The sequence below is a fragment of the Motacilla alba genome, chromosome 8 (genome assembly GCF_015832195.1).
Source record: "Motacilla alba alba isolate MOTALB_02 chromosome 8, Motacilla_alba_V1.0_pri, whole genome shotgun sequence".
Taxonomy (NCBI): domain Eukaryota; kingdom Metazoa; phylum Chordata; class Aves; order Passeriformes; family Motacillidae; genus Motacilla; species Motacilla alba.
This window is the reverse complement of record NC_052023.1, coordinates 16674796-16690282: the sequence shown is the minus strand read 5'-3', so window position 1 is coordinate 16690282 and position 15487 is coordinate 16674796. Positions and strand designations below refer to the sequence as shown.

Sequence of the window (15487 nt, the reverse complement as noted above, 5' to 3'; positions counted from 1 at the left end):
CTGAGCTGTTAATAGCCACTAAGGGCTACAAAATTTAAGATCAGTTGAGCAGTCAGTCATAGCCGGGCAAATATCCTCCTTTGTGAAACAAATCAAAACATCTTTTAAAATGCAGAAAATAGAAAAAAAATCTAGTTACCTTGCCCACATTTATCACATATAACCATTTCATTTGGTGCTTCTGAATACTCTTCCTGACATATTGTACAGACCATTTCCCCACTCTCAGTGGCTCCTAGACAAAGATGAGATTGTGATTTTTTTTCAGATTATATCTGCAGTTGAAACACAGTTACCACATGTATAGCCTTCTTCATAATTTCACTTACAGATGCATGCATTGTAGAAACACACTGTTACAGTGACAAACTTCTTAATAAGAACATATTCAGACATTTTGTACAGACTGTGTTATAAATATTTATATCACTTATGATAAGCTATCAGATATTTATAGGCTTTATATTGCCTACTGACTATGCAGTCCATGGTTCCCCAACATCAACAACAAAAATCCAGTAACTGAATGAAGAATGCAAATTTAGGCTAAAAATACCTAAAAACAAAATACCTAAAAATAAACTGAGCTGGAAGGGACCCATAAGGGTCATCAACTTGAAATTTTCTCATACTCATTAATTAAATTTTGATAGTTAAGATAAATGAATCAGAGATTACAAACTAGTACTACACAGCAGCAGAACAGCATTTTTTACAAGCTTAAAGAAATAAAGCAGTTGATTTTTTGCTATTACAAATACAAAGCTTTTCCTTTAAGTAGACAGTGTTTAGCTTAAACATCAAGAATCCACAAGAGCCAGAGCAGATTTCCATTGTGTTTGTACAATGAGGAAATGGTAATTGATTTTCAGAAGAAATTATCATCCATGCTTCATTAGCACTAGGTTACAAAAACATTAACTACTATCGAAATGTCTGAAAACCAGGAAGGTATTATATGATGGGTACCTCACTTGATAACTACACATTTCTTTATATCACATGAATACTCCAAAAGCTGTAATGGTTTCTTATGTGCAACACTTATGGCGTTCCTTTCAAGCGTCTAAACTCTGTTCAAACCTAAGATTCACCAAGCTCTCGTTTCTCTCCATATCATGTCATTTCAACTGAAAACAGTACAAAGCATATAAACCTGGTGTAAATTAGGGCCTGGAATTTTCTGTTAAGGCAGAGAACTAATCCACCCCCACCCAAACAAACTCAAATGTGATTACTTTTAGAAGTCTTCTCCACCTCACACATGTGAAAACAGACAAACAAACAAAAGCCCAAAACAAAGCAGTAACTTCAATGACAGTCATTTGAAAACATTTTTTTCTTATTTAATTTTTGCTCCTGGTTGACATTAAATTGTATTACTCTTTAGAATAAAAGAATATAACATAATAATCTTTTTTTAACAGAGAACACTAATCAAAACAAATAGGATACCAAACAATGACTACTTCATGGAAGTTCTTGCCTGTTTGTATGTCCTTCCAGAGAACCCAGGATTTGGAACTGTCTTCAAATATAACGAAGCAGTTCTGTTTCAGTTTGTTTATCTGAAAGACAGAAATACAGTGGAACCAAACAGAAGAATTTATTTAATACTCCGTAAGTGAGACAATAATACTGCAATTTTCAACAGTATGCAAAATTTTAGGACCCCAGTGAAGTTAAAAATTGTGATTACCTTTTTGATAGTTCCAAGATAAAACAAGCCATCTGACCATCTAGCTAGGACATCCTGACCTTCCTCAAATTTACAAAGTGGCTTTTTGGCTTTCTGTCCATCATGCACCGACAGCTTGGCCAGAGATGCTGAGCTCTTATGGCTGCGACGTAAAGGAGACCGCTTATGGACCAGTGAATTTCCCACCGCGGCGGAGTCTCTAAGGGAAGAGAACAGGTAACCAGAACTGGATTAAAGGAACAGTGCACTGGAAATACCAACAGGACCGACTCCAGAGAACAACAGACCTGCTTGTCTTTTGTAACTTCACACACCTTCAGTAATTTACTACTCACAATATCACAATAAAACTGGAAAGGTAATGGCTTAAAATATCATATTAAACAGTTTAAACCAAGAAGGTTAGGCACAAAAAAATCAGCTGCTTTAAGCATATTTATAACCAAGGTGACATTTAACAACAACATGACAGTAAGAGCAGTTATAATGGGCCTCTGGCATCCTCATGCACAACTGGGTCACCAATTGAAGTCCTGCTTGATCCCAAACACAAAAATATTCAGATGGGTGAGCAATGAAGACCAGAGGAACAAAAAAATCCTTTGGCTTGTTTCACAGCTGACACCTTATCATTTCATCTGGCATCCTTCATCACTGCATCAGAAAATTAAACTGTCATTTTCCATCTTCTCTCTTCATGGTGCAAGTAACAATGTTCAGACCCACCACCCAGCCAGATTTCCCAGATAAAGAATCTTACCAATTCTGCTGCTTCTTACACAAAAGCTGATTCAAGTTACTGCTACTTTTCCTCAGCTCTACTCTAACCTCTGATAAATGAGACAGGATACATGCAGCACTCAAAATAGGTTTACAGTAACAGTAAAAGTGTGGCAGCCCAGGACACTTCTTGCTTTCTTGGCACAAACATCTGGTTTACAACTGGTTTGATATAACTACCCTCAGAGAGGCTCAAACATTTTCTTTCCAAATTTTTTCTGGGGTTTAAGACCCTAGAAAAAGCTAGATTAGCTTAGCTAGGCTAGCCTAGAAATAGGTAGCTATTCCTGCTACCAAGCAGGAATGTTTACTCTTCTTTTCCAGTACTTGAAAAAATGTGTGAAAGATCTTGTACCAAATACACAAAAAGACTCAAATTCAGTTATCATAAACAGTAAGATTGTCACTTTAAAAACAACTGTGAGCTTTATTTTTAAAAAAAGTCTTCAAAAGCATTCTTTTAAGTGCAAAGGTTTGTCTCACAATACCACTGAAGCATGACAACAAAAAAAAAAGTGCATCATTTTCTCGCACAAAACACTTAAATGAATCTATACATTCACTTATACAACAACATAAATACACAATAGCAGCTTCACACCCTGAAGAACCTTGATACCCAGCAAAGATGTGAGCCAATAAACCAGACACTTCTCCATTGTCCACACTGCTCCCTTTGTGAGTGATGGCAGTGCTGAAGTGACAACTAAACAGCTCATGAAGCAGCTCCTGCTGTGGCAGTTCATGGTTTATCTCAGACACTGAAAACAGGGTTAGTTATTACAATAGGCTGACAGTAACTTAACAGTTGCTTGCCACATGGATAGGAAGTTTCTCTCCAGGGAAACACTCCCTCAATGATTTTGACTGCGATTAAGTAGGAAGTCAACAGTTTTAACAAGTTGACTTTAATGAACAGGACATAAGTTACTTAAAGTAGGTGTCTGAAGTATCTTCCAGAACCACTGCACGAGAAACACATTGCAGACCAGCGTAAAAGCCACATGCACAAAATGCTACTAACTTGCCCATCTGTCTTGTCACAGCTCTAACTGTTGTAGTGGAATGTCAAAAAGTCACACCTACCATTAGAATAAAACTTTTGTTGGAAGTTCAAATGCAAACTGAATTTTAAAATTGGCAAGCAAGAAGGTTACAGTTCCACATTTTCCAGCAACCTGCTTTCCAGTCTTCCCTAAAGTTAGCTTCATAGCACCTTCCTAACATATAATATGGTTACCAACAAAATTAGTAACCTTGAAATAACAATTTCCCCACCATCTTAAACACTTCTCTCCAAGAACTTATAATTGCACAGTATTAATCAGATGCACTATTTTTCAAAAACTCTTATACAATATAAAGATCTACATTATCTCATTTAATTTTTACAAGCAAGCTACACTGTATGTCATACAGTATGTATGGCTTTACATCTATTACTCCATGTTAAGTACGTTGTGCTGTATTCTTATTCTAGCAATTAAAATGTAAAACCAAAAAAAGTCCTTATATACCCATACAATCTTTCAGAAGTTAGTGGTGACAGTCAGTAAAATGTGTCTGCACACTGATAAACGTTTGAAAATAGAAATCCACTTCCACCTTTTCTTGAGAAGTTGATGCCATTAAGCACTGAAAATGCTCACTGATTTTCACCTTGGAGTCTAGACCATAGCCACAGATATTCTCAAGCAAGACAAGCAGATCGATACCTTCTATTCATCTACTTAATGAATTAGTTCATAATACCTTGCAGAAGCAGGAGATTAATTGTCATTGTCAACAGGAATGGCAAACTTCCTCCCAAAGTCAACTACCTAAATCAGTCTGATTTATGAACTATAAGCAGTTACTATGCCTAGCATTGTATTTATCAAAATTAGATTTGTTAGTTTTGACTCACTTGTAACTCTGACCTCTTTATCAGCAGTTAAAGTTTTGGTGTCCATTTGATGCCTCCACAGCTACCCTACAGAAGGAAGAAGTGGAAAAGCTGGGGGAACAAGATGTGAAAAGGCTGGAGGATTAAAAAGACTGAGCATTCTTGTTTCCAAGTGTCTTTTTCTTAAAATCATTAATACTTCTGTACTCCTTCAGTCTCAACAACTGCTGTGAAAAAACTTCTGTTAAGAAAAACTCCCTTGAAAGGTGGTTGGTTTTTGGTTTGGTTTTTTTTGTTTGTTTTTTTTTTTCCCCAGCCATCTCAGTTCACTGATCTGTTTAACAGAACTGTTTGTAAGCACAACTGAATAAATGCAAACAAGCAACTTGGGACACAAACTCCCTCAGCTGGCACTGCCAGACTGCATGACTGAACTAGTCAGGTTCACTAACAACCCATACAATTTCAGGAAACTTTTCGAGAAGAGCTGCCCGATTCAAAAATGCTGCAACAGTAACAGAGGATAGCTACTCTAGGAGCACAGATAGTATCCTCAATGCTTCCAAAAACGAAGTTTTAACAACAAAGTGCCCAAAGAACATTAAAAGAAAATTTTAATCCACTGAGAAAACTCAAAGTGGGACAAATAGGTCATTTATTCCTAGTAAATACAAATCACAGTGAAGGGTGAAAGATTTATCAGAAGAGAATTCAGAGATAAATCACACACAGAGCATTGTACTAAGACAGCCCACAGAGGTTTAGGATCTATCTCAAAACTGGAAATGTGGTATCCCACAGGAAAGGAAAATATAGTGAAAGACCTTATGACAACTAGAGATAATCACTTCAGATTCTGGAAGTATGATGTTACTGCTGATTAATTGCAATTTTTTTGTCTGAAGTTGCAAACTAGCCCTTTATTACCCTTTATTAGAGAAAAATGAACTATGAAGAAGTTGTAAGATGCTGTAAAATACCCAGAGTCTTCTCTCCCTAAAACAGGAGAGTTAACATTCATATGAAATGAGGGGAGTGAAGATGCAGCAAGGGCTCAGAACGAACAAAACTCATGGCAGTTTCACACATGGCTTATCCAATACAGCAGCTTGCTGCCTTCCCAGCAGCTCTGGAATAACAAGCTGGCTTCTCCATTAACTTCCCATTCAGTTTGCTTTCCCTTAATATGAATTCACTGACTGATATTTTAAATTAATTGAAGTGCCTCACAGAAAGATCTGGTGACTAAACAAGCCAGGTACACAAGTGCTCACAGCTAGAAGACAGCAAAAAAGGGAAATTAATCTTGTCTTAGAGTAATAATCATAGCTTGTTTACCCAGCTCCACATAACCAAGCTCAAGCCGTGTTCCCAACATTGCCTGTGACCTGGATCTGGTACCTACGTTAACAGCAGGAGAAATGTTGGATCCTGGCCACATTTCTTCCCTCCAGCTTCCCCACTATTCATGAGATCTCATACCAACCACTATCTGTTCACTGTGGCAAACATACTTCCCTCCCGCAAATAAAAAGATTCTGCTGGGCCAAGAAGACAGTCAAAATTAACAGGATGACAAGTCAAACTTGGGTTAGCTTCCTCCACCGCAACCCAGGTCCAAACCTCAGGTCAGGTTGATTCAATGGGTAACAAAAAAAACCAAACCACTTTGCTTTTCATAATACCAGCGTTATTGCAACAGTCACTTTTCAATTACACATAAACAGGCTATTCTATCAGCGCATTGCCATTAACTTTTATTAAGCAAAGGCTCAAGTACAAATCCAGATTACAGTCTATCCTCTACACTACTTCATAGACTGAAATGGATATTGCTTTTCCAATGTGCTGTATCACGCAACATCTACAAAACACACTTGAAGCTCCTTATCTTTACACTACTCTGCATGCCGGTACAATCAAAAGCCAACTGTACCAAAGAAAGGCAAGGGGACTATAATCTAGGCATCCCTCAGTCTAGAAAAGCAGAGAGTAATGACTGGGGGATAAGAAATACATTATCAAAATTACTTTCAGTTTTAAGTGTTGTTTAGGATAATAGAATAATTCAGGGTAGAAAGGCTCTCAGGAATTCTCTAGTCCTGCTGAGCATAGCATCAGCCATGAGGCCAAACCAGGTGGCCACACAAGCACCCTGTGCCCCTGTTTCACTGCTGAGCTGACACCCTCGAGAGGGGGAATGTTCCCTCCCCCATCAGAATCTCTCTTATTCCAATGTAGGCATGTTACCTCTTCTCCTCCTGCCATGTACTGCTGTGAACAGACTAACTGCATCACACTAATTTTCTCACAGGAGCTGGAAGGCTGCAGTTATGTCTCCCTAAAGCTAAACAAGCCTGGCTCCCTAAGCCTCCTCTCACAGAGCGAGTGCTGCAGTCCCTGACTGTCCTGGTGGCCCTACACCAAACTCTTCCAGTTTGACATCTCTTGCAGTGGTAGCACCCAAACACAGCGTTCTACTGAGATGCTGTCCGATGACTTTGTGCAGAAGGAAATAACCATTTCCCCTCAGTCTTCTACTTCTGTTCTTATAGCCCAGGATACCACTTGCCTTAGCCCACAGGACGCAGTGCTGGCTGGTATTCTGCTTTCTGTCTGTCAGATCCCCAGACAATCTTGCAAAACTGACTCCCAGCCAATCTTAGCCTGGGGTTCCTTCTTCAGATGCAGGACTTTGCTTTCTCATCTGTTGAATTTCATGAAGTTCATGTTCAACCTCTGCCTTCAGCCTTGCTGAAACTGAGGCTGGCCAGGTTCTGCCCATGTTCAAAAACCGTGCCATTTTTAACACAGAAGGTGGCCAAGCTGTTGAGGCCGTGATTTGTATCTTTGGTGGTTGTTACCAGCCATCACCTTTCCATGCATCCAGAAACATCCTCCAGGAAGACTTCATGACTTCCCTAATGACCAAGTGAAGCTAACCAGCCTGTGGCTCCCTGGGTTGAACACTCAGCCCTTTCCAAAGACGGGTGCAATATGTGCATCTCTCTAAGCAATTTGGATTAGCCCTGCTCTTCACAACCTGTAATAGCGAGGAGGAGCCCTATGAGAACATCACAGAGTTTCCTTGGTGCTGTTAAAAGCAGCCTGGTCTCATGGGCCTACATGAGTCAAGTCCACATGTTTATTCAAACTTGCAGCAAGCCAACTCACAGGCCACTCAAGCAATGCTTAACAAACCCACCATGGATAGAGGTTAAAATATCATTTAAGGCAGAAAAACTTTGTCCTAACAATGATTTCAGGGGAACCATTCGGTATAAGACACTCCTTGTCAGCAGGACGAGAAATTGTAATTTGCTAATTCTCAGCTTTAGCCAATCAACCCTATAGTAGGCATGATGACCAAATGTGATTTTACATAATACATTATTATCCCAATAGCATGGTTGGCTTTGGTGAGGGTTTTAATTCTGTCAGAGGGCCTTATATTTTGGCTATAATTTTCTTTCTCTGAATTCTTCTGTCTGGTTAGACTCTTTAGGGAACTCTCTAGTTATCACAGAATATCTTTTCATTTGTGAGTTTTTAAAATAGATTAATGCTTTCAAAAGTATATACATTACATTAAGTGACAAAAGCAATACATTTTGCCTCTAAGAAATAAAAAACTGGTAATAAAAACTAAGTGAGGCCCCTCAGCTTATTAATCTGATTAGTAGTTATGTCTATGAATCTGTTGCATATCAGAAAGTTCAGCCAGAGGACTGAAGGGAAGTGACTGTTTGTGACACAAAACTTGTCAGACAGCATCTAGATAGAACACTGTGGTTTTGCTCTCTGACCCGGTGAAATATGAGTGTCCTTAATGACATCCATGCATGCTGTTAAAAAGAGGTGGTCATCAGGAAAAGTGTAATCCCATGTTCATTATACTACAATCATTTGTGATTTTATTCTTGCTCACATTCTCCCTCAAGAAATCTTAAATAACTAGAAGTGTTTTAAATCTCTTTGATATAAACAGTGAAAGGATTAGAGTTTCAGAGATCATTACAGAATAACACAGTAGGTAGGGAAGAAAGGGCAGTTGAGTACTGCAAGAGCCATTTGGGGTTGATCATGTGTTTGCACAAGAAGGTACAGGGAGAAAACAATGGTAACAGGTCACAAGACACCTTTTCCAACCATAATTCCCCTTAATCGTATCCTCAGCAGCTCTGTAAATGCAGCAACTGCTTTTTGGGTTTCTACACTATCCAAACCCAGTACACACAGCAACAGACCTAAGGGACTGTGAGCATGCACCCCAGCAATGAAAGAAATAACAGACAATGTGCTACCTTGCTCTGGGAGAAATGGGGAAGGAAAAGGATTTCAGAGCTGACCAAAATCCCATAATGATAAGTTTCCTTCTTTAAGGTTAGTCTGCAAGAACAGCCTCCGTAAGCATTCCACAGAATTTAAAAAATAAATAGATCTAAAACATAAATAAAGCAGTGTTACCCTTGAAGATATTGTGTTAATGAAGTATGTCGAGACCCATCAAGAATGCCCTCATCATGAGCTGTCCTTCTCTCAGAGAAAGTATCTTGATTTCACTCCTCCATGGAGATTCTCTCTCCAGCCATACCTGTGGTTTTATAATTCTTCTCCTGCTGTGTTTTGCTCAAAGACACACTTCCCCTCCATTTCCGGCAAGGAAGGCCTGTGAAGAAGGTGAAACCAACTCTGCAGCAAGGCCAGTGGCCGCTCGCGCAAAAAACGTGGCCAATTCACAAACTAATCCAAGATTCATACTGGCTTCTAGTCACATCTCCAAGCTTCCTTCTCCACAACTCACTTGAGGAGCACAAAATATGCTTCAGTGCCTCTACATTAATTCACATCCATCTCCAGGGAATACTTAAGTCAACTGGAACTTATTTGTTACAGCTGCTCTTCTCATAAAATTTACCTGATCTCCTGGTGCAGGGAAGGACAAACGTAACTTCATACTAACTATCAATACACGTCTCTTTCACCTATTAAAAAATATATATATACACCCTGCTGACTAGCCATATTAAGTCATATGAGAAGCATCTACATCTGATTTTAAATTCTTTCCAGAACAGAAAGGGCAAGTTGTTGGGAAGCCACACACCTTTATTCGACAAAAGAAGGGTTAACTGTGGAAAACATTAACATTATACTCTCAGCACAGATCCACATTTCACAGCCTGCAGCTCCTTGCAAAGATTCTTCTCATTTTCACGACATTATGCATTTCCTTTCACATGTTCAATCTTTGTTTTCCCTTATCCTCCGTTAAATGAAAACCTATGAACTCATTAACCTGTATTCTAATAATACAGAAATGAAACATTTTCACCTCCTCTCTTAATCTCAAATATTTTCATATTAAATGCAATTTGAGCTCTCAAAAAAAGAGACAAACATTACCAGGTTAACTTTTACCAACCTGACTACGGATCAAAAGAAAAAGAAACAAGAGGGAAACTTTTTTGTTACTATCGCATACTTTTGGCAGTTTGAGCGTATATCATTGATCACATTCCCTTACACTAAGTCAGAAGAAACCCATGTCATTATCCATTGCTACGCTTGACCTTTTAAAGTTATGATAAGCTGGGCCTATCACAAATTCCAGAAACAACCATAATGCTACACTGCTTTCCTGGCAGAGCCTTTCATTAAACTACGCAGGCCCTCTACTTCTAATAGCACCCCGATCCTTTATGGATGAACGACAACCCCCTGTATTTCAACACTAATAACAGCATCCAGAGCATCCAGCACAGAACCATATTGTTCTCTTTCACTAAAAAAGGTATCAGCCCATTCTTTCCACGGAATTCAATACCAAAAAAAAGGAAAATGCATTACTGCATATCCTTTCAGCCAGCAACAGTTATCACATTTAAGTGGACTAAAAACCTGCTGTGCACATTCAAATCGTCAAGCCTGACAGAAATTAAGAGATGAGGCACTTCAAACAAACAAACAAAAAAGAAAAAAAGAAAACAAAGCCACACAAAAAAATCCCAACCAAACAAAAAGAAACAAAAAAAAAAAAACCCCAAACACAAAGTTACCAACGAAAACCACTACCTCTTTGTGCTGCTCTCTTCGCACTCGAGCAAACGCAGCCTACTCGGACAATATCCTTGAGGGAGAAGATGGAAATACAGCTGGCGCGAGGCTGATGGCACCTCACCGCTGCAGCCCCCGGCCCCGCGACCGGCCCGCTGCCTCCCTCCCTTTGTTTTGGTCACCGAGGAGCACCACTGACCCCTCACATTCGCCTGCCAGCGGCCGCTCGGAGGGAGCTCCCTCCCTCCCCCTTCCTCCCTCCCAGGCCTCGGGCTCCCCGCGCCGGAGCGGGCCCCTGGCCGCGCTCTCCGCCGCGGCGCCGGGATGCGGCACCGGCGGCCCGGGCTGCGGGGATCGCGCCCCCCCCCCCACCGCGCGGGCCCGGCCGGCGCTCCCTCCCCCCCACCCCTCACCTCATTCGGTCTCTCCAGTGGTGCCAACCGCCTCATACAGGGAAATCGACGAGCTCGGGAGCCTCCCCCGGCGGCGCGGCGCGGTGCGGCCGGGCGCTCGGCGTGCAGCGGCCCCCGGGCGCGGACCCGAGGCGGAAGGCGGCGAGGGACGGTCAGACCCGCCTCACGGGCAGCCCGGCCCCAGCGCAGCCCCTCGCCATTTTTGTTTCCCGCGGAGGAGGCGCTGGTGCATTCTGGGAGCACAAAGGGCCGCGGCCCCGCCCCGGCGGCCCCGCCTGCGCCGGCAGCGCCGGGGGCGGGCGCGGGGGCGCCGCGGCGGAGGGACACGGGCGCAGCCGAGCCTTCGCCGCTGCTGAACAAAGAGGGACTACTTTAGGCGTGCGCGCCCGGCGCGGATCCGTGCGCGCCGCCGGGGCTCGCTGTGGCCGGGGCGCTCATTGTTCCCGCCGCACCTGAGGGGATGCGGGAGGGCCCGGGTACCGCCGCTCCGCAGAACCCCAGGTCGGGCTCGGGGAAAGCTCCCCGCCTTGGTGGCGTTGGCCCGGTCGTGTGGAATGACTCTGGCTCTACCTTGCCGCGCTGGTTGGCGAGGCCCGGCCCGGATACCGGAGGCTGCCGCGGCCGGCCCGTGGGCAGCGGACTGGACGATGTGTTTCTGTGCACTGACATCGGGGTGCTGCCATTTTAGGAGATGAGCTGAACCTCAGTTCCAGTTTTTAGCAGCAGCTGTATTGGCTAAGCTAATGGAACAGGCTGAACAGGGAGATCATGGAGTCTCCACCTGGACACATTTCTGTTACCTGCTCTAGGTGACCCTGCCTTGGCAGGGGGGTTGGACTAGATGATCTCCAGAAGTCCCTTCCAACACTAACAATTCTCTGATTCCGGAAATACCTTTTGTTTTCCATCGCTGTGTTTTGTGTTGTTCAGACTCCAGTAGTGGGCCCGTTCCTATGGTCCGCGTGGCTAAGCAGGGCAATGGGCCGATACCGTGTTTAGAAACCCTGTAAAGCTTGCCCTAACCATGTAGGGGCCTTTGCTGTGTGCAGCTCAGCCCTGTGCAGCACCACGGTGCAAGAGCTCCCTGGATCAGATTTCACCAACTGGTGTCTCCCAGGAGTGGCTGAACTCAGAAAACTGGATGGTGAATTTAGGATTCCAATCTCTTTCCTGCTCAAACTGCCCAAGTTCTCAAAGCCATCTTCCCTCTTGGGATAAGCCACTGAAACTAAGGTACTGGAGCAGTTTGCCACCCCTGGAAAAGGGCACGGGGAGGGAAGCCTGGGCAGAGCACTGGAGTACAGCTGGGTTCGTAGTTACATCAGAATAAAGTATTTATAAGCAAAATCCCTTTTTCAGAGTAGTTTTAAATACAAATTTGAGGGGGTAGTTCTCCCTTGGATGCAGTAACTAGGCACTGTTCTGGAGTTGTGATGGTCTGCTAAAAACAGACTTGGACAACACAAAGGGCCCTGTTTGCTCTTCACAGATTTTCATGTATGGTGAACAGCAGCCAGGTACTGCTGGTGCTGAAGGAAAAGGGTTGCCAGCTGGAGGAAAAAAAATAGACTCAATCTGAAGTATATCCACATAAAAATTCTTGGTTTTAAATCTTTAATTTAATAAAAATTTGTTGAAGTAGAAACGCTTGCCTAGAATGTAAATTGTTTGTTTCACCACCAGCTCCAAAACCCCCAGAAACTCAACACAAAATCTTGTGACAAGGAAGACATGCCATCTCTACACTCCTTGTCCTTAAAATACTGCTCCCAGCAGGAGTTTGCAGAACCTATTGCAGAATTGCAGAGCTGCATGGCCCCATCCTACCCATAGAGCACCACTTGTCACAAAGCTAGGAGATGCTGCTGGAATAGCATTATGTGAGGGCAGCACAAAAACAAATGAGGAATCCCTACATTATATAAGAATAATTAGGGTTTGGTAAATTGATTTGTTTGCCATTACACAGATTGCATTAGTTAGGCCACAATCTTGTTACCTTTAACCTTATTACTAAAAAGAGTACACTATAAGTATTTTACCCCAACCTCGATTCCATGTAATTCTCCTGTAATATCCAAGAAGAACAATGTGAGCTCATAGCCAACCACCAAGAATAAAAAAAAAAAAATCTACTCTTTTTCCTCTAAACTCACCTATTACTGGTAGCTAGAAAGATTCCAAGCTCTATACCTCCCACATAGACACTTCATTCCCCACTGACCTAATTTAGTAACTCATACTATAACATCCTTTTTGATCACTTCAGCAAGTCACTGAATTTCCATGTGACAGGAAGCCCCTTTCCAGAGCAGAAGGTGTGTGACTCCTACCCATCCAATCCATCTGCTAGATCAGGTAAATCAAATGGCTGAGGGCTACATGGACACAGGTGACTTAAGTTCAGTAACTTGTATTCCAGGACAAAAAATTTGTACAGAAAGCGTAACATTGGTTATTCCTCTGCACAGCCTGACCAGATTATTACAGGGTTGGAAATCTTACTGGAAATGTGCAAATGCTCCTTTACAAATGGTTTTCAATTTAAAATGCTCAAACTGGAAAACCTATATTTGCAAAAGGAGGATCTTTGTTAATGACTGACATGTGGGGCAAAAAAATCCACAACAATAGCAAAATTTGCTGTGTTTAGCAATTTAGAATGTTTAAACAACTTTTTCTAGCATTCCCGTAGCTACACTATGAGACATGCATGATTAATCTGATTTGGAGCAAGTTAGAATCTTTGTCTGCTTTGCATTCAGTGCTAGTAGTAACTAAAACAGCCAGTTATATCTTCTGTTCATATTCAGCAAGACTGTATGGCATGCCTTTAGAAGGAACTTTCTTAATGTACTTTCTTTTTTGTCTTCTGCTAATATCTCAAAAGTATTTCAAAATACAGCTTAAGCAATCTTTCCTTGTGTGTTTTCAATCCCAGATATATTATGTCTGTCCTTTGATGCACACAGTGACCAAAGCCAAATTAAATTAAATTACTTGCAGTGTCAGTAAGGGCTTTCCTGTGTAGAAGTCTTGGAGAAAGAGACTTTTATTATCTGTGGTATTCTTCTTAATAATAGGTATATTCAGCTTTATTCCACATCATCTTATAAACAACTGTGTTTAGAAAGAAGCTAGATAATAACAATCTAGCACTGTCTTTACCTCTCTTTATATTTCTCCATATACTGTTAGGTAATATCTTGCCATAAAGAGATGCAAAAGCAAAGTCTTGGATTTTAAAAATTGTATCCTGCCTTGCTGGCACAGCAGAGAAAAGCTACATTTCATATTCAACATGTAAATTCCCCAGTACCCAGCAGAGATGGATAAATTTGAAGAGTCAGAACAATGGCATTTCCTTTAGCCCTTCTCTCAAATGTTAATGTGTTTTTTGCAAGTTCATGTTTTTATACTTTTGTTGCCTCAATGTCCACATAAATATTAAGCAAGCAAACCAAAAGACACAAAAACCAAAAGTGTAAGTTAGCAGTGTATGTAGATGAGAGCACCAACGGCTGCACAGTATTATTTGCCATTACCTTATTGTATCCCACAACATAACATAAAATGATACCCTTGAACAAGACAATACTGTGAAGCTTATCCTTGTACAGATGGTTGTCATGACCACAATTCAGCGAGGAGGGAAAATTAGATCCCAGGACATTTTCTCTGCATTGTTTAAGCACAGAAACAGCAAGGAAGCTCATCTGGGATCTTCCTATCTTAAATCAAGATAAATATGGTACATGCACTTTTACATAAGCATACTAATTAGTAAGATAATGCACATATGCTGCATTTATTGGAGCTCAACTAAGAAAATAATCTTCGATTTCAAAATTTTAAAAATAGGCAAGATATGAAGAATTTTATATTAATTGTGTTACAACTAGCTAACAATTGTAGTAATTATTCTCTCTTTATGCTACAGATATAAAAATAGCACCAAAACCATTTAAAAATAAACATCTCTAAATATTTTTCTAGATACACAAGAATATCAATAATTTTTCATTCTCATATAACATCAATAGAGAGGAAAGTAAATAAATATTGCTGGTGGTAAGGTACCTTTACGTTGGTCTTCACACAAACCATGTTTTTTCTAGCACTTTGCCATTTCTTCCTTTTTTACCTTCTCAAGGATCAGGGAATCCTGAAAAAAACTGCCCTGCACTCCATCATCTTCTTGTGAATGTCATGATCTTGCCCAATAAATTTTAAACTATAAATGCCCTCTTAAATGTGTTCACTGTCATTGTTGACCCAATTCAGCCAGTCAAATACTGGGGTTTTGTCTGTTAAATTCAATGTATAGAAAAACAACATATTTTCCCCACTAATCCTAAGCAATTATTTTTTTATTCTTAATATTTACAACTCTGCTAACTTTTTAAGATAGAGTATTATGAGTCTTGCAGTCCTACTTTCTAATTATTAAGTCTCTAAAGCCCTTCTGCAATATATATATTAAACAGCAATTACTGTGTGGGTTAATAGATGATCTCTTTGTATCACAATCTAAATTAGCCTCTGAACTAAGCTACATCTAGACTTGAAAATCATTAGAGGGTTGTTTACCTTTGAAAAATTAACATTTAGCAATGTTATAATTATTCTTTAAATCTCTCTGTCACTATTTCT

At 41.0% G+C, this 15487-nt stretch overlaps 1 protein-coding gene across 3 annotated transcripts in view; it reads right to left on the bottom strand.

The window, feature by feature from the left end:
* The window catches only part of MTF2 (metal response element binding transcription factor 2), a 29132-nt gene extending 18027 nt beyond the window's left edge, over positions 1 to 11105 (bottom strand). The window contains exons 1-6 of one of the 3 annotated variants that reach the window (XM_038144291.1): positions 10835 to 11105; positions 10440 to 10494; positions 8959 to 9033; positions 1700 to 1898; positions 1487 to 1568; positions 140 to 235 (exon numbers count right to left, since the gene is read on the bottom strand). In XM_038144291.1, coding sequence (XP_038000219.1) covers positions 140 to 215 — 76 coding nt within the window. In that variant the 5' untranslated portion in view covers positions 216 to 235; positions 1487 to 1568; positions 1700 to 1898; ... (1 more) ...; positions 10440 to 10494; positions 10835 to 11105. The remainder of the gene's footprint in view (positions 1 to 139; positions 236 to 1486; positions 1569 to 1699; positions 1899 to 8958; positions 9034 to 10439; positions 10495 to 10834) is intronic. The other 2 variants (XM_038144292.1, XM_038144290.1) reach the window with 2 other exon arrangements.
* Between the last annotated feature and the right edge of the window lie 4382 nt (positions 11106 to 15487).